The sequence below is a fragment of the Macaca mulatta genome, chromosome 12 (genome assembly GCF_049350105.2).
Source record: "Macaca mulatta isolate MMU2019108-1 chromosome 12, T2T-MMU8v2.0, whole genome shotgun sequence".
Taxonomy (NCBI): domain Eukaryota; kingdom Metazoa; phylum Chordata; class Mammalia; order Primates; family Cercopithecidae; genus Macaca; species Macaca mulatta.
This window is the reverse complement of record NC_133417.1, coordinates 29,234,291-29,262,165: the sequence shown is the minus strand read 5'-3', so window position 1 is coordinate 29,262,165 and position 27,875 is coordinate 29,234,291. Positions and strand designations below refer to the sequence as shown.

Sequence of the window (27,875 nt, the reverse complement as noted above, 5' to 3'; positions counted from 1 at the left end):
TTGGTACTGAGGAGTGAATTCTGAAAATATGAAAATGATATCTGAAAATGTGAAAGTGGGTTTGGAACTGGGTAAAACACACACAGGCTGGAAGAGTATGCAGGGGCAGGCTAGAAAAAGTCTGCATTGCCATAAATGGAGCAATAAGTGTGATTCTGATGAGGTCTCAGAAGAAGACAAAATGATGAGGGAAAGTTTGGAACTTCTTAGAGACGGTTTAAGTGGTTATGACCAAAATGCTCACAGAAAGATGGACAGTAAAAGACATGCTGATGAAGTCTCAGATGGAAATAAGGAACTTATTGGGAACTGGATAAAACACTATCCTTGTTACACCATAGCAAACAACTTCGTTGCATCATGGTCATGCCCTATAGCCTTGTGGAATATAGAACTTAAGAGTAAAAGAATAGCATACCTGGTGGACGAAATTTCTAAGCAGCAAAGCTCAGGCTGCTGCTGCTTCTAACTGCTTGTAGTAAACTGCTAGAGAAAAGGGAAGCTGAGTGGAAAGATTTGGAAAATTTGTAGCATGGCCATGTGGTAGAGAACGAAACAGTATCTTCAGGGGAAGGAATACAAGAATACTGCCAAGAGACCCTTTGCTAAAGAGAGTAGCGTGGCTAAAAGGGAGCCAGGTGGTAATGGTAAGAACAATGGAGAAAAAGCCCTGAAGGCATTTTAAAGATCTTCTTGGCCAACCCTTCCCATCAGAGGTCCAGAAGTCTAGAAGGAAAGAATGGTTTCAGGGGACATGACCGGAGCGCCACAGCCCTGCGTTGCTGCAGAGATCTGCTACCCACATCCCAGTGATTCCTGCTGGAGCAGCCATGGCTCAATCTTCCCTAGATGTAACCATGCTGTCACTCTGGAGAGTCCAAGCTATAAGCTTTAGGAGCATCCACATCCACATTACTAATTTTGTAATGGGGAGCAGTGAAGGTATGTTGACTTCCACCTAGATTTCAGAGGATGTGTCAGAAAGCTTGGGAGCCCAGACAGAAACCTGCCACAGGAGTGGAGCTGCCACAGTTTTCACCATGGCAAAACCTAGTAGATTCCTGGAAGCAGGGCTGCCCTGGGGACCCCAGACTGCAAAGCCATTGGCAATGTGCAATGCCCACTTGAAAAAGCCATAGGCATTCAACTCCAACTGGCGAGAGCAGCCACATGAGCTGCACTCAGCAAAGCCATAGAGGTGGGGTTGCCCAAGGCCTTGGGAGCCCACCTCTTGCACCAGTGTGCCCAGGACATGAAGTCAAATGAATCTGTTCCAGAAATTTAAAATTTCATGCCAGTCCTGCTATGTTTTATACTTTCCTGGGTCCTGTCATTTCTTTATTCAGGCCTATTTTTCTATTTTTTTTTTTTATTATACTTCAAGTTCTAGGGTACAGGTGCACAACATGCAGGTTTGTTACATATGTATACATGTGCCAGGTTGGTGTGCTGCACCCATTAACTCATCATTTACATTAGGTATGTCTCCTAATGCTATCCCTCCTGCTCCCCCCACCCCATGAGAGGGGACGTTCCCCACTCTGTGTCCAAGTGTTCTCACTGTTCAATTCCCACCTATGAGTGAGAACATGTGGTGTTTGGTTTTCTGTCCTTGCGATAGTTTGCTCAGAATGATGGTTTCCAGCTTCATCCATGTCCCTGCAAAGGACATGAACTCATCCTTTTTATGGCTGCATAGTATTCCATGGTGTATATGTGCCACATTTTCTTAATCCAGTCTATCATTGATGGACATTTGGGTTGGTTCCAACTCTTTGCTATTGTGGAAAGTGCCGCAATAAATATATGTGTGGATGTCTTTATAGTAGCATGATTTATAATCCGTTGGGTATATACTCAGTAATAGGATGGCTGGGTCAAATGGTATTTCTAGTTCTAGATCCTTGAGGGATCGCCACACTGTCTTCCACAATGGTTGAACTAGTTTACAGTCCCACCAACAGTGTAAAGTGTTTCTACTTCTCCACATTCTCTCCAGCAGCACCTGTTGTTTCCTGACTTTTTAATGATCGTCATTCTAACTGGTGTGAGATGGTATCTCATTGTGGTTTTGATTTGCATTTCTCTGATGGCCAGTGATGATGAGCATTTTTTCATGTGTCTGTTGGCTGCATAAATGTCTTCTTTTGAGAAGTGTCTGTTCATATCCTTTGCCAACTTTTTGATGGGGTTGTTTGATTTTTCCTTGTAAATTTGTTTAAGTTCTTTGTAGATTCTGGATATTACCCTTTGTCAGATGGGTAGATTGTGAAAATTTTCTTCCATTCTGTAGGTTGCTTGTTCACTCTGATGGTAGCTTCTTTTGCTGTGCAAAAGCTCTTTGATTAGATCCCATTTGTCTATTTTGACTTTTGTTGCCATTGTTTTTGGTGTTTTAGTGATGAAGTCCTTGCCCGTGCCTATGGCCTGAATGGTATTACCTAGGTTTTCCTCTAGGATTTTTATGGTTTTAGGTCTAACATTTAAGTCTTTAACCCATCTTGAATTAATTTTTGTATAAGGTGTAAGGAAGGGATCTAGTTTTAGCTTTCTACATATGGCTAGCCAGTTTTCCCAGTACCATTTATTAAACAGGGTACTCCCATTTCTTGTTTTTGTCAGCTTTGTCAAAGATCAGATGGTTGCAGATGTGTGGTATTACTTCTGAGGGCTCTGTTCTGTTCCATTGGTCTATATCTCTGTTTTGGTACCAGTACCATGCTGTTTTGGTTACTGTAGCCTTGTAATATAGTTTGAACTCAGGTAGCATGATGCCTCCAGCTTTGTTCTTTTGGCTTAGAATTGTCTTTGCAATATGGGGCTCTTTTTTGGTTCCATATGAACTTTAAAGTAGTTTTTTCCAATTCTGTGAAGAAACTCATTGGTAGCTTGATGGGGATGGCATTGAATCTATAAATTACCTTGGGCAGTATGGCCATTTTCACAATATTGATTCTTCCTATCCATGAGCATGGAATGTTCTTCCATTTGCTTGTGTCCTCTTTTATTTCACTGAGCAGTAGTTTGTAGTTCTCCTTGAAGAGGTCCTTCACATCCTTTGTAAGTTGGATTCCTAGGTATATTACTCTCTTTGAAGCAATTGTGAATGGGAGTTCATTCATGATTTGGCTCTCTGTTTGCCTGTTATTGCTGTGTAGGAATGCTTGTGATTTTTGCACATTAATTTTGTATCCTGAGACTTTGCTGAAGTTGCTTATCAGCTTAAGGAGATTTGGGGCTGAGGCGATGGGGTTTTCTAAATACACAATCATGTCATCTGCAAACAGGGACAATTTGATTTCCTCTTTTCCTAATTGAATACCCTTTATTTCTTTCTCCTGCCTGATTGCCCTGGCCAGAACTTCCAACACTATGTTGAATAGGAGTGGTGAGAGAGGGCATCCCTGTCTTATGCCCATTTTCAAAGGGAGTGCTTCCAGTTTTTGCCCATTCAGTATGATATTAGCTGTGGGTTTGTCATAAATAGCTCTTATTATTTTGAGATACATCCCATCTATACCTAGTTTATTGAGAGGTTTTAACATGAAGGGCTGTTGAATTTTGTCTAAGGCCTTTTCTGAAAATATTGGGATAATCATGTGGTTTTTGCCTTTGGTTCTGTTTATATGATGGATTATGTTTATTGATTTACATACGTTGAACCGACCTTGCATCCCAGGGATGAAGCCACCTTGATTGTGGTGGATAAGCTTTTTGATGTGCTGCTGGATTCGGTTTGCCAGTATTTTATTGAGGATTTTTGCATCGATATTCATCAGGGATATTGGTCTAAAATTCTCTTTTTTTGTTGTGTCTCTGCCAGGCTTTGGTATCAGGATGATGCTGGCCTCATAAAATGAGTTAAGGAGAATTCCCTCTTTTTCTATTGATTGGAATAGTTTCATAAGGAATGGTACCCGCCTCCTCTTTGTACCTCTGGTAGAATTTGACTGTGAATTCATCTGGTCCTGGACTTTTTTTGGTTGGTAGGCTATTAATTATTGCCTCAATTTCAGAGCCTGTTATTGGTCTATTCAGGGATTCAACTTCTTCCTGGTTTAGTCTTGGGAGGGTGTATGTGTCCAGGAATTTATCCATTTCTTCTAGATTTTCTAGTTTATTTGTGTAGAGGTGCTTATAGTATTCTCTGATGGTAGTTTGTATTTCTGTGAGATTGGTGGTGATATCCCCTTTATCATTTTTTATTGCGTCAATTTGATTCTTCTCTCTTTTCTTCTTTATTGGTCTTGCTAGCGGTCTATCAATTTTGTCGATGTTTTCAAAAAAGCAGATCCTGGATTTATTGGTTTTTTGAAGGGCTTTTTGTGTCTCTATTCCTTCAGTTCTGCTCTGATCTTAATTGTTTCTTGCCTTCTGCTAGCTTTTCTATTTTGGAATAGGAATGTTTACAAATGTCTATACCACCATTGTACTTTGGAAGTAAGTAACTTTTTTTTTTTTTTCGTAGACTCAAAGCTGGAAGAACTTACCTTCAGTCTCAGATGAGACTCTGGATTTTGGGCTTTTAAGTTGGTACTGAAACAAGTTAAGACATTTAGGATTATTGAATGGAATGGCAGTAGTTTGCATGTGAGAGGAACATGAGATTTTAGATTCACCAGTGGATTGCTATGGTTTGAATTTGGTTTGTTCCCATCGAAACTCAGATCAAAGTTTGATCCCCTTTGTGGTGGTCTTGGACAATGAGGTCTATGGGGTGGTGTGTGGGTCGTAAGTGCAGATCCCCCATGAATGGATTAATGTCCTCCCTGGGTGTGAGTTCTCATTCGTTGAATAGATTCATTCCTGCAACACAGGGTTATTTCTCTCTTGCTTCCTCAGTTTCTATCTCTTGCTTCCTCTTTCATGATGTGATCTCTTTACAAACACCTTCTCTCCTCTGCTTTCTGCCATTAGTTGACACAGCCTGAGGCTTTTACCAGATGCAGCTGCCCAATCTTGAACGTTCTAGCCACAGGAATCATAAGCCAAGTAAACCTATTTTCTTCATAAATTAACAAGCCTCAGGTATTCTATTATAGCAGCACAAAATGCACTAAGATGTACTAACAGTGTACCAGGATTTCTCCCTAGGTCCTTACTCCAAATTTTTGACATGTACCTTATGATATATTGCAACTCTACTTTAGGACCAGAGTTCTATCCGAAGCCAACTCTGTTTTATGCTATGGTCTTGTTGCTTTCTCTTCCGTGGACCCAGATCTTGATCCCTACTTCAACCTAATGACTGGAATGCCATCTCCGTTTCCACTTACCTGCCTCACTACTGAGTATCAGTTGCCTTCTGCATTCCTTGCCATGGTGCATTACTTATCCACTGGGATTCTGGGATCGTGTAGTAATGATTCCTGTTTCTTCCCCAAATATTTATACTCCCTTCTCTTTATAACATTATCGCTTAGATGTGACTGACAACTCAGAAAGTACATTTCCTTCCCTGCCATCTTCCAATGAGTTGGAAATGTAGAGCAATTTTGTCTAATATATATGTAAGAAATGTATGCTGCTTCCAACCCAGTTCATAAAATCTCCACAGTGCCAAGTGATATCACCATCCAGAGTAACTTGGTCCTGTTAAAGTGGCAGAACCTCTGTGAACTTGTGTACTTGATTTACATTTTGAAGAATAAAGCCCTCTATTTATATGGGCGAAAAGCAAGTCTCTAGTCTATTAGGTTCAGCCTAGGGTGTGCTTTGGGGGTTTACAGCTTTACTTAATAATACAACTTTAGTTAAATAATACATACTACTTTTTCCAAAAACCACTGAGGCCAACATGTTTTTTCAATTTGTTGAGCTTATGACCTTCTGAATAAACACTGTCCCACAGATTCCTCAGCCTCTCTGGAGTCTGCCACTGTTATCTGGTCCATTCTGCAACCGCTGCCTCACTCTCCTAGACTGATATGAAGCCAGGCTCTGGTTTTCTTCCCCTGTGGGTCAGTTTCATGTTGACTTCAGCTGGGTCCCATACCCTATGCCATTTATCAAGCTATAGCATACTGAAAGATATTTAGAAACCCTATACTAGTTAGTGGGAAACATGAGGAAACCAATACCTCCATGGCCACAAGTCTGTGAACACTCTGTCCAAGCCGTCCACCCTGAGAGCTGACAGTTGACGATGCATTCCACCAAGCAGGGAATGCTCATTCTCTGGGGCTTCTCCAAATTACGCTGCAAATGGAAATGAAACACAACTTTATTGGAGGACTCACTCTTTAGTCAAATCACTGTCCTTTCGCGAGAAAGACTCTCCTTTACTCTGTGATACTAACCTTTCCATATTTCAGTGGGGAGATATATCCTTTCTTATATAAACTGGTGACAATCATAGAAAATGATTGCCCTTCGATTACCAAATAAAAACTTGTCAGCCCAAATTTCTTTTTATAAAATCCTAAACTCCATTAGGCTGCCAGGAAAGCAGAGGTGTCTCATTACACAGAGATCTGTCCTGTTGTTCAATCAGCAAGGAACCAGAAAGACACTTCAATACCAAATTCAGGCACTTTGTGCTTCTGAATAGGCCAAAAGTACATAGAGGGCCAACACAGAAAGCCAGCTAAGCTAGAAAATAAATAATATGGGGATAAAAATACAATCAGAAACCCATCTGAAGTGCATAAAAAAGCCTGGGCTAAAAATACAATCATGGTCGTAACGATGGGTCAAGTTGATGATACAGTTTATTTTTTTTTCTTGTCCTCTCTGAAACCAGCATCTTGGGAAATGGTAAAATTTTCTAATGGCCAAGGTAGCAGAGGTCTTCGTGAAAGAATAAAACACCTGAGAAACACAGAAAGAATAATAAAAAATTCTGCTCTAGGAATAACACACTATTTGTGTGCTTACTTAGGAAAACTTGGACATTCAATGTGTGTTATATGTTAGCAATACCCTCACCAAGCTAAAATTAATGATTACAGTACAATGACTTGCCAAGTGGGTGAAATGGATATTATTGTAATGAGACATATAATCTGTCTGAGATATATGGATATTCTAGTCATGTTAATAATTTGAGATTTTTAAAAACTGATATTTTTTACATATTTATCGGGCGTATGGTATCTGGAAATCACAGAAACTGACTTTCTGTTAATGAATAGTTTATATATTTTTGTATCAAAAGAAAATACTCATTACATACACTAAATAAACAATGCTCACCTATTGGGAGTTGTAGATTAATGAATTTTTTTTTTTACCCTGAAACAGTCAACTTCTTTAGAGGCTGATTAAACAAAATAAATGTCAAAATAAATCATGGTATACAGCACTCCGCCCTGGATCAGCCAGTTTCAGAATTTGACCAAATGGAAATCCATTTCAGATGTTCTGTTCTTAGGATTGGTGACATAGTCTGCAACTGCTCCGTTGGTTTAAAGAGCATGAGCGTGTTGTGACAATACTTAACAGAGCGAAGTCAGGATAGGTGACAGAGGTTTGTCTTGTTTTAATTCCCACTGATGTATTCCACCTCTCTTAAGAGAAATGCCACCAATTTTCATTTTGCCAGTTTGTTAAAGAAGTTTCTGGGGAAATGTGAGTTAACTGGCCCCCTTTTTCCAATTTATTGAAAGATTATTTCAAGTGATTCTTGAAGTGTGATAGTATCTTTACTTCTATTAAACTGCCTCCACAGTGGTTTTCATTTACATGTTAGCAAGAAAATGCCAAGTTCTTTGGAAAAGTTCTGACTATAGCTTTTGTCTGAACTCCATATAGTTTGGAACAGAGGAAAAAAAGGAGGGCAATAAAATTACAAACATTCAGAACCCATTAATTTGAAACTTGGCAGGGATGCATTTTAATGTAGGTTGCAAAGAAAAATCTCTGCTATTTATCCAAATATTATCTGCTTAAGCAAACTGACATGATTCTGTAATGGCAAGTATCCATGTTCGTCTTCTATGCAAGGGACAGTATTATCACATATGCAAATGAATCACCTGTCCAATACAAAAGAATCATATTTAAATATTAAAGTCACCCCAAGGTCAACAGTTTGGCAAACAAGTACAGTTAAATAACATTTTACAAGTAATAAAAACATATATTTTTAATGAACCCATTTCTCCACTACAAAAATGACCTTTCCCAGTCATTTTGACTAAATTCAAAACTAGTGAGCTATAACCGTACTATACTGGCACCCTTTACTCTAACTGAACCTAAGCTGAGATGAGAAGAAATTAGTCTGTTATCTATATTGGACCTCATGGAACTGCAGACCAATATTAAGAAAAACAAGCCTTGGATGTGAGATATTAATATAAACACATTACCTGCTCACATTGGTCCATGCTGACTGGCTTGCCATCACTGCGCACACAGCTTAGTAGGCGGGTCCTGACGCCTTGACCACAGGGTGCATTTTCACTCAGCTGGCATGTGCTCCACTCTACAGGCATAGGATCACCCATACTGAGTTTCAAAATTATGGCCATGTGAGCAAAATACAACAGATCTTTGATTATCTGCATTGGTGGAGGATAGTCCACACATAATCCTAAAATCATTTCCAGGTAGCTTTGGGAAGCATAGTGCAATGCCTTTATTGCAAAACAAAAACCAAATACACAAAGAAAAGTGAGTTACCTGCTTAAATTTGCTTTCCAGAGATAAAGAGCCAAATGGTTTGTTAGAAACCATCTCATGGTTGGCTGAAGTAGAAGAGGAAATATACTAACCAGGATGGTGAAGAAAAACCACTTTAGAATCAACTATTTGTTTAGGATAATTGAGAGAAAAAACAACCCAGAAATGATGCCAGTTGCTATGGTCCAGAAGCTTGTGTCCCCCTGCAAAATTCATATATTTAAATCGCAACCCCCTAGGTGATGGTATTTTGAGGGAGAACCTTTGGGAGATAATTAGAACATGGGAGCTGAGCGCTCATGAATGAAATTAGTGCCTTTATAAAGGAGGCCTAAGGGAGTTTGTTTGCCCCTTCCATCCCGTGAGAATGTAGCTAGAAGGCACTGTCTGGAGATACAGGCCCTCCTCACTAGATGCTGAATCTAGTAGCACCTTGATTTTGGACTTCCAGCCTCCAGAACTATAAGAAATACATTTTTGTGTTTTATAAGCTACATAGTCTATTGCAATTTGTTATAGTATCCAGGACAGACTAAGACACCAATCTTTTATGTAAACTTGAAAATGTTTTCAATACTAAATCCAATCATTTAAACCATTTAGTGCATTTGATACAGAATAGTTAAAAGAGATGCTCCAGGAAAGAAAGAGGGAAAGGCACATAAAATTGCATGGACTGTTACAGAAACTATATTTTTTTCAAATTATTCTATCATGAGAAAAAGTTTTACAGATTTGGCTAGTCATATTACAAACTAGATGGTGAAGAATTAGAATAAATTATCCCATAGTTAATTTGATTTTGCTTTTTTTCTTTTTTTGAGACTGAGTCTCAGTCTGTCGCCCAGGTTGGAGTGCAGTGGAGCAATCTCGGCTCACTGCAAGCTCCGCCTCCCCGGTTCACACCATTCTCCTGCCTCAGCCTCCCGAGTTGCTGGGACTACAGGTGCCCGCCACCACGCCCGGCTAATTTTTTCTATTTTTAGTAGACACGGGGTTTCACCATGTTAGTCAGGATGGTCTTGATCTCCTGACCTCGTGATCCACCTGCCTCGGCCTCCCAAAGTGCTGGGATTACAGGCGTGAGCCACCATACCTGGCCGTTAATTTGATTTTTAAACAACTGTTATTTTTGGTCTCAGTAGAAAGGAAGACCCTTGATCATACAAAAACTCATTAAGGAAATTTTCCATATTTGGTAGATGATCTAGTAGTTTAATAGGAATAGAATAGCAAACCCATGTATAGTAAAATCAGTCTTTCAAAGATATGCTCTTCCAATAAAGCAAGTTTTATTGTATTTCTGAAACAGTACTATAAAAACCAGAGATCTTTTCTCTAAAGAAAAAGGACAAATACACCAGGTCATCTTCACCCATGAAGACAATCAGACAGCCCCACAGAAGTCACTATGAGGTTTTCCACAAGAGAAATCTCAGCAGTCAACGTGGCTGTGGTGAGGATTTTTTTTTTTTTTTTTTTTTTCAGAAAAGGCAATTACCTTGCCTCTGCAGGCATGTGGTGGTTTGGTTGTCAGTATTGAATTCAATGCTGTGACTTAACATGGTTCCACATTTTGCAGCATTTTGGAATGTCTGCTGCTGCAGGGAATGGCAAGGAGCAGATCAATGTAACCATAACAGTCCTCTAGTTTTAGACACTGAGCACTGTGGTGCCTGGAAAAATGCTGAGCAGTGGCCAAACAGCTAGACTTGATGTAATTCCCAGTGCCTCGAAAACATCCCTGACCAGCCAGTCCTAGCATTCATTCTTATTCAGACCCATACAGAAAGTACATCACAAGCTCAGTTTTCTGAAATAATAAAAAGCAGGAAAGAGCCAAATTCTATGACAGTATGATTCCATTTTCTCTCAATGGTAAATTATTCTCTCCTAGTTATTTTTGTTGTTTCAGTTTATCATGGCTTAAATCAACATTTTTCTGAAATGTTGCCAAATCTTTCTAAGCTTCTCTTACTACAGAGATTTTATGTGGCCTTGCTGATTCGACAGGCCAAGAGTGAGCATTTCTTTCTGTGAGGGGATACTAGAAACATCAAGTCCTCAGCCTTTTATGCAAGACACTCACACATTCTACTCTCCATTCTTAATCTTGAGAATGAAAACACACACAAAAATTCTCTCATTAGTCAATGTTCAGGGAAAAGGACAAGGTCATAGATTTCAGCTGTACCTGTTAGATTGTACTGGAACTGGAAGCAATTTTCATTAAGGAGGCAAGGCTGCACCTGTGAGTCTTCAGCACAAGTCCTTGAGCTCAGTGATGGTCTTAGCAGGTGGCGAGTTCTTCTCTGCATTGTGTGGGGATCGCATGACTATTAAAATCAGAGTAGGAAAAGTTAACTGTGGGCAATTTATTTGATAAATTATATAAGATATACACATATAAGTAGGCATATATATAACAATATAGGCAATAGATTATCTGGAGGGTTAAACATATTACCTAGAAAATGAAATCATTCTGTGATTTCTTAAAAACTGTTTTTTTTCCACCTGACAATTCTTTGGTTTTTCCTGTGTTACCTCGAAGGCTACATTTCTATCTCCCATATGTAATTAAACACACGGAGACTATTTCTATCATTTAAACTCACACTGTACTCTCAAATAGTCTGCAACAATGTAAGAGATCCATATATTTTGAATGTTTAAATGCTTTAAGAAAAAAAAGGAAGACACTGCCCTGTGACCTCAGATAGTCTAGTCTAATAAAAATAATCACACAGAAAATTTTCATGAGAAAATCATTTTTTAAACACCAGAACACAGAGATATAGAAAGGGAATTATAAAATCAATATTGCCAATACACTAGAACCTTCTTATTTGGGGATGCCTTTGGTCCACAGAGCATGGACAACTGTGCGCTGTTGCCTTTCCGGCAAAATTAATGTGAAAATGTGAACTCCAAAGATATCCTGCAAATATCATGATACCTGTGGCTCCACGTGTCCTCCTCAGCTCCTATAACACTCTTGACTCAGCTCCTATAACACTCTTGACTCAGCTCCTATAATAGCCTCAGCTCCTATAATACTCTTGACCCAGGTCAACTGGCCTGCTAGATTTCATCTAGCTGGACTACCCATAGTGGGGCTTCAAGCTCCTCCTACTCGAACAATCTTCTTTCCACTGTCCTCCAAATCCTATTCACCATTTTCAGAACACTAATCAAGCCTTACTCTTCTCACAGTCTTTTATCTAACAATGCCAGGTTCTTCTCTTCCTTTTTGAGCAAACTTCCACCCATCCTAAGGGATAGTCTGTATACAACTGCTTCTAAACACATACATGTGTATCCTCGTGTGCTACCTTTCTTTACGTCGCCATTCTGTTTCTTCATTGCCCTGCCTCTTACTTTCTTTACAAATTCTTTTAGGGCATGTCGAATGATGGTTTCTACTTCTCATGTCACTCCTTGAAAGTCTTGATATCAACTATATGTTGCAATTTTTCAACAAATACTATTAAACATGTTGACAACGTGTAATCCCGGACCCCCAAATCTAACAAGGCCCATAGATTCTTAAATCATGGGAGAAATAAAAGTCTCTGGATTAAGATAATCAAATCACCATTTCTATAGGTGAGACATTTTATTTGGTTTTTATTCCTATTCCCCTTTCAGATATAGTAATAAAGAGCAAAACCTATAAACTGAGTCTTGGCTATGAATCAAAATTATTATGTTGGATTGCACTAAAATATGCAAAAAGTATGCCACAATTTTTTCTTTTAATTGTAAAAGTTTGAACCATTGATACACATTCACCATCCATGTGATTTTGTATTTGGATCTGTCAGTACTTATAAAGTAATTTTATACTGAATTGAATCAAATTGTCTCTAGATAATCAAGAAAGGCCCATGAAACCAAGCAATTATTCTTAATTATCTGCACATGCATTCCATGCTAAATGCTTACCGATAATTTATTACTATTTTACCAATTAATTTGAATGCTTCTTCTCATGTGGCAGAATAATAACAAATGATTTGTCGATAAAATAAAATGAAAGAATCTTGGTAGATGCTCCTGATTAGTGCTCTCCTGCATTTCTATCTTATAAAGTAATCAATTAATGTCTGAAACAAGTGATTACAGGTAAAGGCTTAGGTACCTGCTTAGTCTAAGCTATCAAGTAAAAGAGAAAATAAAACATACACACATCAATCAAATTACTATGTAACCTTGAACAATTCGCTTCTATACTCTAAACCTTAGTTCCTCATCTAAACCTAGATGAGACAGAAGAATGGGGATGGGATGAAACTTGACGAGATTTAAAAATTTTCTTCCTCGGATCTCACAGTCCATATGTGTCTAAGTCTGATGGGTATAGTTCTAAAATATCTTCTTGAGGCTCATCCACATTTCATAGCATACAGTTTCGGATAATTACATATTAATATAAAGAAAACCAACACTGCATCTTACTCCCCTACTAAGTTACTTCCCATAGAAACAGGCAAAGAGGATTGCATGGGTTCACGAGCATGATTCAGCCTCGTCTCAGGCAGTATTTTCACACTTCATCTTGTAAAAATTCTCCTAGTGCTGCTAACAAGTGATAGATTACTGTTTCTCCTTATTTCTTTCTAATAGATATTTATAGAAAGTTTAATGTTAGTGTTTTTATCCTTATTTGTTTCTCTCTATTAGCTGTTTATAGAAAGTCCATAAAATAATGAATTATCCACAAGAGAGATGGAGGAGGGTGAGGATAAGTAAAAAAGAGAAGAGAAAGGATGTTTATATCTATCTGGATGATTTCTTTATTAGATCAAGACTCTTCAAATACAATTCTGGATCTTCTCTTCTCTAGAGTAATTATATAAAGACATATTGTCAATTTCCTGCATATAGAAGTGGGAAAATGATGTGTGAATAACTAATCAAAAGTCAACTTTGGACCAGTTTTATTTTTAAAAAATCAAGGTTATATAGCTAATGTTTATTTGCTAGGGAAGATGATCCAGTTAGAACCTGTTAGTGTCTAGTACAGAAATCCCTTCTTGAGACTAGTTTTTCTAACTTACTACTTTTGTAAAGCAGCATTTACCTTAAAGTACAGTCTTCCCTTATGACGTTATGCCTTCACACATTTTGTTATCTCTAGAAGCAAAGCCTTTTGCCTGACTTAAATACTTGTATTCATATCCCTCAAGAGGAAATCAGATGTCCTTTCTGTGAGCCTCAATTGACTTGCTTGGACCCATAATAAATGGAATTGCCTCATCTAGTAAACATTTCTGTTACATGTATTTATGTTTGTGCATTCCTTCCTATGGGCAATTTGAGAGCCAAAGTCTTAATTTTCTTAGACATTCTGTGCCATGTACTGTGTCTGGTATAGAGCATACAAATAATAAATGTTTGTTATGTGTAATAATTTGGTTCTTCAAGGGTAATATGACTATATTTTTGTAAGCTGCCATTAGGGACAAATGGCCAAGCCTGGATTATGATCATATTGTCTGAATGTAAGAGTTTCCCATAGCTATGCATATCTGATGAAAAGAATATAATATTTTCTCTTTTCTCATAACATTTCCTATAAAATCTAGATGGCATTTTCTAGAAAAATAGAATCCATCAGGAAATTAATAAAAAATGTACATAACTGAGTTTTAATTTACTCATATAAAAGATGACAGACAGACAATTTAGATAAGACATTTTAAATACATCTAAACAAAGAGGTATAACTTGATGTTTTTCTCATTATCACTGAACTAGTAATAATCAGAGTTTAATAAAACTTGTGATAAATCCAATTATTTGTGAATTTAAATCACTCTGCAAATTTCTTGTCTGGGGATGAGCGTGACTCCAAGGCCTGGCCTTGTAAGCTTCCATCAGATACAGAAACTCAATGCCTTTATTCTGTTACAGGGTCTAACTGATAATTCTGAGATGGTCTCTCCCTTGGTTAGCCTATTAGTCCTACTGTCAGTAGCTTTGCTGTTTCTCTCTCTGTCTTTTCCTGAGGCCAAAATGGATCTATACTTCAAGAACTTTAGTTTTCTTATTTGGAAAAATAGTGTAAAACGTTCACAAAAATACCTTTGCAGAGCTTTCGGAAGAATTTTTTAATGAAATTAAACTCTAGTTCTCCAAAGCTGACAAGGACTGAGAAAATATATAGAAAAGTCTGGATCTGAAGAATTGTTACTCATACTTCACAGGTTTAACACAGTTCTCAGAGATTCTTAGGTGAGGGTCACAGAAGTAGAGACAAGATCTTTTCACATCACAGTGCAACAAGGAGAGCCAAACCAAGAACACACAGACCATATGCTCAGTATAAAGTGACAAGCCATCACCACAAATCCCAAACCACAAGCAGGTGGGACCGACAGTGGAAGCCCTGGACCTGGTGATACCAGCATCTGACAGAAGAGAGCAGAAGGTAAAAATGGGGCAATCTGATGACCCAAGGCAACCAAAATGGGGAACTAAAGCTGAGACCTGGAGAAATTTTCACACTTCAAGAGCAGCTGAATATAAGGGGTTTATGGAGAGGTCTTGGAAGCTGACACAGTCTGGATCCACTGAACTGTCAACATTAACAAGCCAGAGCTCCCTTCCAGAACAGTCTCCTCCTCTCCCCCACCCCTCTACTAAACAGAAACAGGTGGGAAGAATTTCCCAACTGAGTGAAACAAGGAAAATAGCAGTGAGGAAAAAGAAAGGACCAGGAAGCAAGGTGAGGAAGGAAATGGGAAACATTAAATCTCACAAAGTAAGCTGTTTTCTTTTTGACCGTGTGTGTGTGTGTGTGTGTGTGTGTGTGTGTGTGTGTGTGTGTGTGTGTGTGTATGAGAGAGAGAGAGAGAGAGTTGGAGCCTTGGAGCCATGAAATCAAATGAGAAGAAAATAATCCTCAACCATACTCCCTTTTAAAAGTTCACAGAAACGAATTTCACAGAAAAGTAAACAAAGAAAGAGATAAAATTTAGAAAGGATATTCTAAGGAAAAAGAATAAAGGGCAGCTTAACATCCCCACAGATTAGGCAGTGCAGCAGAAAGAAATGCACACAAAACATATAAAAACTACTGTATCCAAAGGGGTTAAAAGTCACTTAAGAAATGACCCAAGATATAAAAGAACAGCAAAAGATTAGAAAAAATTCAAAAATTAGGTGACAGAACCCAATAAATAATTAGAACTTTAAAAATTATTTTTAGAAACAAAAATGAAACAAGAAGAAATACAAGAATAAAAATACAACAAATAATGCTTAAAGAGAAATTAAAGATGTAAAGAAAACAATTACAAAACACATTCAAAAAGAGATATAAAATAATTTGAAAAAAACTGACAAATAGAGAAGTAAGGAAAAGCAGATGCCACAGGTATGTAATAGAATTTCATGAAAATGAAAACCAAGGCAAGAGCACAGAACTTAACAAAAAGAAGATTCAGAAAACTTTCCAATAAAAATAAAGAAAAAAATTTCTAACTACTTATTGGAAAGGCACATCAGAATCACCAATACTGAGACATATCCTAGTATAATTATTAAACTTTATAGAAGAGAAAAAAATTCTTTGAGTATTGGTTTATAAAGAAAATAAAGTATTGTCAGACTTTTTTACAGGAAAATTTTATTCAAGAAGAAAATGTAGAAATATAATAAATATGCACGAAGAAAAAAAAAAAAACCACATGATCCAAAGATTGTATGTCCAGCATAGCTCACTTTCAAGTATAACAACCAAATATAAATGGACACAAGACCTGAAGAGACATTTCTCAAAAGAAGACATACAAATGGCCAACAGGTAAATGAAAAAATGTTCAATGTCACTAATCATCAGGGAAATGCACATCAAAACCAAAATGAGATATCACCTCATTTCAATTAAAATGGCTATTGTCAAAAAGACCAAAAAAAAAAAATGTTAGGCATGGATGGAGAAACAGAGGGACTTATACTCTTTTGGGGGGAATGTAAATTAGTCCAGCCACTATGGAAAACAGCAGGAAGTTTCCTCAAAAAATAAAAAATAAAATTCCATATGATCCAGCATTCCCACTACTGTGTAGTAGTGGGAAATGAAATAAAAGGAAATGAAATCAGTTATGTTGAAGAGACATTTGCAGTTCCATGTTTATGGAAGCATTATTCATAACGGATAACATATGGAGTGAACCTAAATGTCCATCAGTGGATGAAGGGATAAAGAAAATGTGACATACACAATGGAATACTATTCAGCCACAATAAAATTATATCCTGTTTCTTTTTTTGCAGCAACGTGAATGAACCTAGAGGACATTAGGTTAAGTGAAATAAACCAGGTACAGATAGACAAATATGGCATGATTTTACTCATCTGTGGATTCTAAAAAGTTTGATGTCATAGAAGTAGAGAGTAGAATTGTGGTTGCCAGAAGCTGGGGAAGGTAGAGGAGAGAGTGAAATGAGGAGAGATTGGTTAACGAATAGAAAGCTATACTTAGATAAGAGGAATAAGTTCTGGTGTTCCAGTACACAGTAGGGTGATTATGCTTAACAATATTACACTGCATTTTTAAAAACAGCCAAAAGAGAGGATTCTGAATGTTCTCATCACAAAGAAATAATTAATGTATGAAGTGATGTATATGCTAAATACCCTGATTTAATCGTTATACAATGTATACATCTATCAAATCATCACATGTACCCCATAAATATATACAATTATGTGTCTATTAAAAACGATTTTTTAGAAAACATAGATATACTGTTAATGAACTCAAACTCATGTTTCCATGAGCCCTATCTTAGGAATTTCCCGGAGACCGAGTTTTAGACATACATTCCAATGACTGGAAATACTTCAATATAGAGATTTGCAATGAGCCACTTCACAGGTGGAACTTAGATAAAAGCTACATGCTCTGAAGATCTATATAAAACACAAATGTAAAAAAAAGGAGAATTTATATGAAAAATATTAATGTTTTCAAATACTCGTGTTGGTGGTAGTATAGTATTATTCTGAGAATGTTTTCTTTTATGTGGAATAAAGCAAATGTGTAATTATTATATATTCTATTTCGATTATAATCTTCAGTGTCCTTGATAAACTTGATTCTTAGTATGAAAAAACGAGATACAGATGTAAGACAGAACTAACTCCTGTTGTTCTGAATTTCAATTAGAAACATTAGTATATACCCACTTTTATATTTTGTCTTCAAAATAAAGGAAATAATAATATATATTATAAAGTTCTGCCTACTGAAGTATCTAGGAATAGTGGAATCCAGTAACAATAAGCACTCCTAAAGCTCTTTCTGTGGCACTGAAGAGGTATTACCACTAAAACAAATCAGGTCTTTATAGAGCAATAGCTGATTCCAAGTCTGACAAAGGAAATGTCCAAGATGAGCCTGAAACATCCTGACATATATAGCACAGAAGCTAATGAGGACCACCACAGTCTTTATTGAAATATTTATAGGACATATTTTAAAAGACTATCACTAGGAGAATCTGAATACTATTGTAAATGATAATTGAAAAGGATTAAAACACATCAAATTTGTTTAAATCTGTGATTTCATAACAACACAAAAGAAGTCACATATGGTGAAAGCTGCTAAAAATTCCCCATTTTGAAAACCAGCAAATAAAAAGTTGATATTAATTTTGCTTGCCTCCTCAATACAAAATGGATTATTGAATAATTAAATGGCCATGGAAGCAAAAATTCTTTCAATAGAAACAGTTCCACAAACAAATGAGGAAGAATGATAGAATTTGAACACTGCCATTTTGCATTCCCTAAACAGCAAAGGCTGTGGTCGTTGACCATCAATGATAGCCACACTCACAAAAAGTGATAAACACACATTATGTGCTTTCTGGCAAACAGCACACTTTCTATGAAGGAGTCTTGTCAAAGACTAATGAAGCCTTGATATCCAACTTCCAATTTACAGGAAATTCAAGGATAAAGGAACATGTTAAACCTCACCATGCAGATGCAATTCACGAAAGAGAGACTGAAAATGTTTATAGGACAGGTGGCCTGTTTCCTCACCAATAAATTACTAGGAAGGGGGAAAACAAGCAAGGGGAAGAGAAGCTAGGTTAAGAGAGGTTTAAAGACATATCTAAAGACAGAACTAACAATCTGAATTTGAACCACTCTGGTTTTAGACCTGTAAGGAGAAGTAAGGAAAAGACTATCATAGACATCAGGGCAGAATTTACTTTTAAGGGAAGCAAGTTAGTTACTATTAGGAGGAAGTTGTGAAGTTCTTCCTTCCAAGTAGCTGGGAAGGTTCTGCCTCCTGGGTGACTGTTACAGGGGTATTCAGCTAATAATTATTTAATTGTATATGTGTGAAACATATAGTTTATTTGTTCTGCATCTGTGTCCTAATCAGTTTTGAAGAAGTTAAAAGAATCTTTCTCTCATCGTTCTTGGAAAATGCAAGATTATTTTCAGTATGAGATTTGAGAGTTTCCTGACAACCATCTTTTCCAAAGTGTGTTGTTTTCTATAGTGTGTTAGGAGGTACCAAGAGAAAATCAGGGTTCCTAGTCAAATATAATGAGAAAACATTGACCTAAATAGTGTTAACAAGGATTTTTTGCAATAGAACTTAATGATGTTTGGCAGAGTCTGCGATTTGTTATTAAAATCTATTTTCTGTTTTCATTGTTGGCACAAGACTGAGCACACATCCCAGTCTTCTTTGCAGTTAAGTGACCATGTTACTGAGTTCTGACCAATGAGAGATAAATGGGAGGTCTTATGTGACACTTCCACTCCTGACACTAAATCCCATTTGTCATCCTCCAAGCTCTTTGCTCCCTCCACAGAGCTGGAATAGTGGTAACCAGAATTACTTTGAAAGTCAAGCTTGAAAGCAGCACACCCACTATGGGCTTGGGTCTCAGAGTGATGCATATAACAGATTCAGATTGCCCTTTCTACAACTGGAAAACTCACTTTGGACTGTTTTACGGGTGATCAGCAAAAATTACATTGCATTTGAACCATTATAATTTGGGGCTATGTGTTTTGACAAATTATCTATAACTGGTACACTGTACATGGTGACTCTTGAAGAGTTTCAAACTTTTATGTTTCAATTTAGCATTTCATGTAACACAATTTGAATTACAGATTTAAGACACATGAATGTGAAATCATTGTAAATTACAAAGTTATTAATTTATTATCTATACGCATCACTTGGTCTCCTTGAAAATTTTTCTATTAAGATTTACACTCATTTTAAACAAATAGTTTTTGAAAATACATTAAATGCAAGACACGACACCAATGAATAAAACATTATCTAAGGAAGAATTTTCTTTTTATAGTCTGGATTTTCAAGATATCATACCTTGTCTCCCCAAAAGACTTACAATTATGCTTTAAAAGAACATACTAGGGATTTAAAAGGAAACGGAGCTATTTCACCCTCCATACAAAATAAAAGAACTTACTAATGTTGCCTCTGAGAAAGTTAATTTACTAATTTTTTATACGTGTTGAAAGGTAAGGTGGCAGGTGGGTGAGGTTAGTCTTAGTCATCCACATAAGTGGTTTTTTGTTTGTTTGTTTTTCAAACTTCAAGCCATTACATATTATTGGGTTGTGAAAACAATATTAGTAACTAATACTTCTGTAGTGTTTACTATATGTCAGTCACCATTCTAAGTTCTTTAACTCATTTCATCCTTGTAACTGCCTTATAAGGTAGATATATTATTATTCCCATTTTACTGATGGCAAAGTTAAGCAATGGTTAACTTTGGTTAAGCAATTTCATCAAGATTACACAGTTAGAGGCAGAGCCAAGATTCCAACCCTATCAATCTTGTGAGTCCATGTTTTTAATTATGCCATCTTGGTTCTCAATTTAGTGGGTAAAAGCCAGCAATATTCAAACTGATAGGGCACAGCATAGTAAACATCTCTCATACACTCAGGGTAAAAATTATTTCAAAAAATTTTATATATATATTCATAATATCTATAGGTAAACAATGATTTGTGTGTTTTTTGTGATATAAAACACATTTTTATAGTAGACCATGATCAAAAATGATTAAAGGCCACTAAGGTAATGATAAATTCTTATCAAAAGAATTTTTCCATTACATAGACTGTCATGATCATTATTGCAAAACTGTGTTTTCATTATAAAGGTTTGCTTGTCCATTTTTTGTGTTTTGCTATAAGCTATAACTTTTAAAAAGAAGTGGATGTTCACTCTATTTTTCTCTCTAGAATATTTCTCCATAAGAAGAAACAATTTTCTTCTTTAAATGCCAGAATTAATTTCAGAACAAAACAATTATCAAATTAAATTTGTACCTAGAAAACTCACATTTGCTTTCAATTATATGACATCTAAAGCAAAAAATGTGATTCTTAAATGTAAATTTGTCAGACAAATTAATTTCTTAAGCATATCTCTTCCCATAGAAATGGGTATGTAGTTAGGTTGGTGTCTGCAGCCTATCTAGATAAATTAGACTTAACTAGAGAAGAAGCAAAAGCTAGTGTCTGAGTCAACTCTTCATGTGTTTAGAATATTCCGTTTCACAGGGTTCTTTGTGACCGAATGTGAAGGAGGATCAAAACTCAAAAACTATTGTTCACCATGGGCTAACACATATCAATACTGACCATGAGGTAGAAGAAAGTAGAACTGAAGGGGGTACTCCAGCAGTCCAGGTGCAGAAAGCATTCCAGTAACTATACTTCAACTCCCCGCTGCTAATGCCCTGGGCTTTTTCACCTTAGCCCTGCCTTCCATGGATACTCTCAATACTAGAAAAGTCATTCTTCAAGTGTGGTCCCAGGACCAGCAGCATCAACTACCTGGCAACTTGTTAGAAATACAAAGTATTGGGTCCTATCCCATTCTAGATCCACTAAATCAAAAACCCTGGGGTTAAAAAAGACAAAAGAAAAATCTACTTCAGGGTTTGGATGTGGCAATCTTGTTTTAATGAGTCCTCTAAGTGGTTCTAATGCATGTTCTAGTTTGAAAACCAATGCCCTCAAACCATTGTCTCTGAACTTTATGTGCACAATAACTAACTGATATCCCTATCCCCAGCACCCTCCTCTAATCTTCCCCATCACTGTTAATGGCTATTCCAACAATCTAGAGGCTCAGGTCGAATAGTTTGGAGTCAATTTTGATTCCCTTACTTTTCTTACACCTTACAACCCAAACCTGAGCAAATTCTTTCAGCTCTATCTTCAAAGTAGAATGCACAACCCATCTACTTCTCACCATTTGTGCCACTCCTACCCTGGTAAAAGTCACTATCACTCTTCACTTAGATTATAACAATAACCTCATAACTGACTCCACTCTTCCCATTCTACAGATTATGTTGCCCTCTGGGGCCAGAACTATCTTCTTAAAATAGTGCAGGCCAGATTATTTAATTCCTCTCTTTCATACCCTTAAATGGCTTCCCGACTTAGTGAAAACCAAGTCCATTTCTATGCCTACAAAGTTATACACAACAAGGAAGTGTATAGTCCGGAGGAAGAAAGAGCATTACATCTGAATGCTCATGGCCTGCTTACACAATCTGCCCATTCACCTCCTTACACTACCTGCTTACATCTCATTCACCACTCTGGCCTCTGTGTTGTTCCTGGAGAGCTCCAGGCATTTCCTTGCCCCGGGGCCTTGATCTTGCTGTTCCAGCCGCCTGCAACGCTCTTCCTCCAGCACCTGCAGGACTTGCTGCTTTATTTGCTTCTGGTCACCACTGCTCAAAGCCTTCTCTATTAGAGAGGACTTCTCTGATCATGCTATGTAAAAATATCATCAACTACTCCATGTTACTCTTTGTCTTCCTATATATTTTTTCTTCTCCATATCATTTATCACTACTTCATATGCTTTATATTAATTTGGTGCTTTTGGTGTGTTTTGTTTCTTTTAAATTTTATCTTTCCCCTAATAGGCTCATGCCCTTTAGAGATACTAGACAAATAGATTTCCACAGACTGTGTGTGTTAGTGAGTGACAACGCAAGCTTTGCAAGGGCAGTCTGGCCTTTCAGTTGTCTCAAGTAGAGAGAATATTTATCACTTAGCCTCCCCAGGGGGTTGGGATATCTAATGCGTTTAATGAGATTAATGAATGTAAGTATCCTGATTTCCTGGGAGTTTTGGATTTTGCAAGTGCAGTGCACTCTTACCATTAATGCATTTTACACAGGTAAAAAGATAGCATACAACACAGGAATGTTTTCCATAACATCATTGCACACCTGATCAGAAACTGAGACACTATAAACTAATCTGGTCAGTTAGAAGGGCCGGAGGTTTGGATTTCTGGGGTCCTGCAGTGAAGATGGTCTCTTTCTATACTTTAATTTTAAGGAATTTAACAAGGCATACATATCTGTGCATAAAGGAATAGCTCCTTACAGCTTCCACTGCTCTTTTAAGAAATAAATGGATAATAGAGAGGGAAACCAAAACTATATTCTGGGTGCTATGTTCTTCCCAAAATAATAGCAACAGGAAACATTTAAAAATGTTAATACATACCTAGAACTGTGCTGAACATTCCATATTTATTCTCTCACACAGCCCTTTAATCTCCCAATGAGCTAGGTGTACTTTTAATATCCTTGTTTTTACAGATAATGAAATTAAAGACCAAAGAACATAACAAGTTCATAGTATATGTCTAAGCTGAGATTTCAATCTGGGAGGTCTAATGTGCTCCTCAGTAATGGTTATACTTGTAAAGCACTGGTGCTTGTGGAATATGCTGAGTCGGGGATAACTTTTTTTTTTTTTTAAGAAAAAAAAAAAAGCACCACAGAGCTGTATTGTTATTGCAGTTATTGTAACTTGAAAAGCATTTAGCATGGCCAATGGTAATTACAGATGGGGAAAGAGAGGGAACAGACACAAGAAACTATAGCTTATAAGCTAATCAAAAAGCAAGATAAATCACAGGCTAAAGAATGAGAGAGCCAAGCTAGGAATAGAACAATAAATAAGGCTTGCTGCCTGCCTTTGAGGAGTCCACAGTTCACAAAAGATGTTCCCAGTCAAGGGGGCTGGCTTGTCAGATTTAGAGTTAATTGGAAGAAGTGCCAGATACATGTTTGAGCATTAACGGGACTGACAAGACCAGGGGCAAAAGCTATGATATCATCAAGATGATATAACGTTCCTGGTAAGACTTTGCTGGCCTACTGCAAAGAGGAAGTTAGGATGATGCATAAATGTCAGTAGATGTTTTGCTTAGCTAAGTTGTTTGGGTGAATATTTTATAATAGGCAGGGACATCTCCATGTAGTCTTTTTGTCTGGTACTTTATGACACTAAGGAGTTGTGAAGTTGCATATTTACAATCCAGTCACAAGTTTTGGAACAGATAAATGATGTATAGCATAGCCAATCACGGAAATTGAGGCTGTCACCTGTTTATATTACAGTTGGAGTCTGGGAGTAAAGAAAGAAGAAGACCAAGTAAAAGCCAAAATGCTGGCCTGCATTCTCCAAAACTGTCAGTGATTTGGCATTGAGAGAGGAAGAAAGAGATTAAAAAGATATGATCCTCAAATGCAATACAGTCTGGATCCTATAATCAAAAAAACATAAATACCATAAAGGGCATTATTAAGACCCATGAGAACTACAAATGTGGACTACAGACTAGTTATAAGTATTGCATTGAGGCTGAAGTTTTAAACCATGTTGTGATTATTTTAGAAAATATCTGTTCATTTAGGATTACATACTAGATGCCTACAACATATACTGAAATGGTTCAGAAAAGATAATAGGTGTGTGTGTATGTGTGTGTTTGGAAGATCTGTGTAGAGTATAGCAATAGAGATACATAGAAAAAGACCTAGACATAGAGGTAAGTGTATGTAGTAAACTTAATAATCGATGGGGCAAATTTTATGTAAATGAGTTTTTCTGGAAATTTTTTCAATGAGAGAGATATAAATGGCACTGGAACACCAATATTAGAAGACACTAATGAATAACACAAGTGAACTGTAGGCTCCTCAAAGGCAGGCAGCAAGCCTTATTCATATTTATCTATATGCCACCCAAAGGGTCCTTAGGTGACAGTTGCTTTTTGAAATGAGGGCACACGAAACTCTTAATCTCAGTTTCCTTCACTCCTTTCACTTTCTCTCTCTTTCCTTTTCTCTTCCTCCTCCTCCTTCCTCTTTTCCTTCCCATGCAATGCTTACTTCTCTTTCTTTATTCTAAGCCCCAGCCATTCAAGAACCAAATTTAAAGTCAAGCCAAAGTAGTCAATAAATTGCTCGAGGCTTCCTGGTCTGTGAGGAGCCCCAGAATAACATCTGGAATGAGACTCCCAGGACAAAAATTCTAGTCTCGGCCAGCAGAGTAGGGATACTGGGTCTTTCTCTAGACCCCAGAAAAGTAAAAGGGGCCACTTCTATGACATTTCTGTTTTAATATTTGTGCCCCCTTCATTCCTACTCCCTACCATACCCAAGAAAAGGGGCAAAACAACAGATCTAGAACGTGTGTGGGATTCCACTCTTCACCTTCTCCTTTCTTCTTCCACCAAAGAATGCAGGGCCCCTTTCCTCTCAGGTTAGCCAAAGCCACATGATCTGCTCGTGGAAGAAGTGTTAGTCAGTTGCATACTTGGGGCTAGCAACATAGAGGCCCCCACATGGGACTTTGATCTTGGTCCATTCTTTCCAGTCACGTTGTTGTTCTGGGCTCTCCTCATACAGGATGTATTCTTTTTTTTTTTTTTCCCCTCTTTCCTCATCACTCTCCCACGCCACTTTGCCTAACTCGCCCTTACTTGCCTCTCAGGTTTCTAGAAAAATATTCTCTTCCTGAAAGATGTCACTGATCTTCCCAGGGGTTAGAAAATGTGCCAATATCTGGGTGTGGTGGCTCACACCTGTAATCACAGCACTTTGGGAAGCCAAGGTGGGTGGATCATGAGACAGGAGATTGAGATCATCCTGGCTAACATGGTGAAACCCTGTCTCTACTCAAAATACAAAAAAATTAGGCTGGGCGTGGTGGCAGGTGCCTGTAATCCCAGCTACTCAGGAAGCTGAGGCAGGAGAATCGCTTGAACCAGGGAGGCAGAGGTTGCAGTGAGCCGAGATCACGCCACTGTGCTCCAACCTGGCAACAGAGCGAGACTCTGTCTCAAAAAAAAAAAAAAAAAAAAAAAAAAAAGAAGTGCCAATATATGCTTTTTAAATACCCTTGCTTTTTTTACTTTTAACACTACTGCTCTGTTGAGATTGAGTTGGAATTTTCTCTATATCTCAGGAGACTGTTTGTTCCTTGGGGACAAGGTCTCTTCATCATAGCACTGATCTCTACCATAATATCTGTTACATAACAGGTACTTAATATTAGTCAAACACATAATATCTACAACTGATTTTTGTACTTATGTGCCTGACACTGTTAAGTGATTTACATGTATTAATCCTAACACTGGCCTCTGAGTTGCGCACTATTACTCCAATTTTCCAGACATATTGAGGTTAAATTACTTGCCCAAAGTTCCAGTGTCAAGGTGTATATGCACATGAAAGGAGACAGGGTAAAAAGGAGAATGTGATGAGTTTGGGCTGTTTCTAAATCTTAAACTTATTTTCCACAATTGTTTACTCAGCATCCCTATGTACTTGCCTCTCAAAATAGAAATTAGCATCTGGAAAACAAGACATGCAGCCAAATAGAGAAGGTCCATTTTGTCCAGGGGCCTTATTGAAATGTGAACAGAATCTGGGAGGTGAGAGGATGCTCTCTATAAAATTTATGCTTATTAGCTAATTTGAAGGTCAAAATACCCAAAGGACTTATATGTGCAATTTCAGAATTATTATTATATTATTATTATATTATGTTGTTATTACTTTTCTACTCTTACAACCATAGCAAAAAAGTAATGATTTAGAAATTCTACAGATAAATATTAAGATCTAAGAAATACTAGTGGGATGTAATAAATCTAATATAGTCAAATATATCACATACTTCTTTAGGAAATCACAGTTTGCATAATATTATTCATAGATACTTTTAAAGGTAATAGTTATATTGTACCCCAAATGGAAAAGATATTAGAAAAGACTTGGAAAGAAACATGTAAATTTTAAAAAAGTTGAAGTGTGTGCAAAACTCAAGAAGAGATCACTGTGCCCAGTATGACTCATCAGTAGGGACATTTTATGGAGAGCGTCCCTGGCAACTGACATTGTGAGGTTCCATGGGAATAAGTGCATTTTTACATTCTTTTCCATATAAGCAATTTTGGGGATTAAAACGATGCAAAAGAGGACTTCTAGGATAACCTAGACGATAGATACATGTTAAAATTCAAAGCAAAAATCTGGCTTTTCTTCGTAGACATGAAACACATATATTAGATGAAATAAAAATCACAGGTAAAGTGGAATATAGATCACACATCTGAGTTCAAAACTGGTGCTATAGAGTAGTTTAATACTGAAGTTTTAATAATAGCCATCATAATAATGAATATTATTGACAGTAAAGACATATATCCCCTAGATCAAAGAGAGGAATTGAGTCATTTTTAATTTTTTTAAATTTTTTATTTTTTGAGACGGAGTCTCGCTCTGTCGCCTAGGCTGTAGTGCAGTGGCCAGATCTCAGCTCACTGCAAGCTCTGCCTCCCGGGTTTACGCCATTCTCCTGCCTCAGCCTTCCAAGTAGCTGGGACTACAGGTGCCCGCCACCTCACCCGGCTAGTTTTTTGTATTTTTTAGTAGAGACGGGGTTTCACCGGGTTAGCCAGGATGGTCTCGATCTCCTGACCTCGTGATCCGCCCGTCTCGGCCTCCCAAAGTGCTGGGATTACAGGCTTGAGCCACCGTGCGCGGCCTGAGTCATTTTTTAAAATTAAATTTTATATTTTCACTATTTAAAAAGTTGAAATAGTCACTTTTTTTTATACTTCTCAAAGAAAACTCTTTCCTTACTTTCAGAAAGCTATGAGCAATTAGAAATATTTATTATAAGTGAATTGGGGATCTGATGCTGTTGTTTTTAAGTTGTTTTTGATTTTATTATTATTATTATTTTCGAGACAGAGTCTCACTTTGTTACCCAGACAGGCTGGAATACAGTGGCACGATCTTGGCTCACTGCAACCTCCACCTCCCAGGTTCAAGTGATTCTCCTGCCTCAGCCTCCCAAGTAGCTGGGATTACAGTTGCAC

General features: G+C 37.4%; 1 protein-coding gene across 1 annotated transcript in view; it reads right to left on the bottom strand.

Moving 5' to 3' along the window:
• Positions 1–27,875, bottom strand: part of THSD7B (thrombospondin type 1 domain containing 7B) — a 788,242-nt gene that overhangs the window by 51,254 nt on the left and 709,113 nt on the right. The window contains exons 17-19 of the mRNA XM_077956542.1: positions 10,820–10,961; positions 8,313–8,428; positions 6,081–6,198 (exon numbers count right to left, since the gene is read on the bottom strand). Of these exons, the coding sequence (XP_077812668.1) occupies positions 6,081–6,198; positions 8,313–8,428; positions 10,820–10,961 (376 nt within the window). The remainder of the gene's footprint in view (positions 1–6,080; positions 6,199–8,312; positions 8,429–10,819; positions 10,962–27,875) is intronic.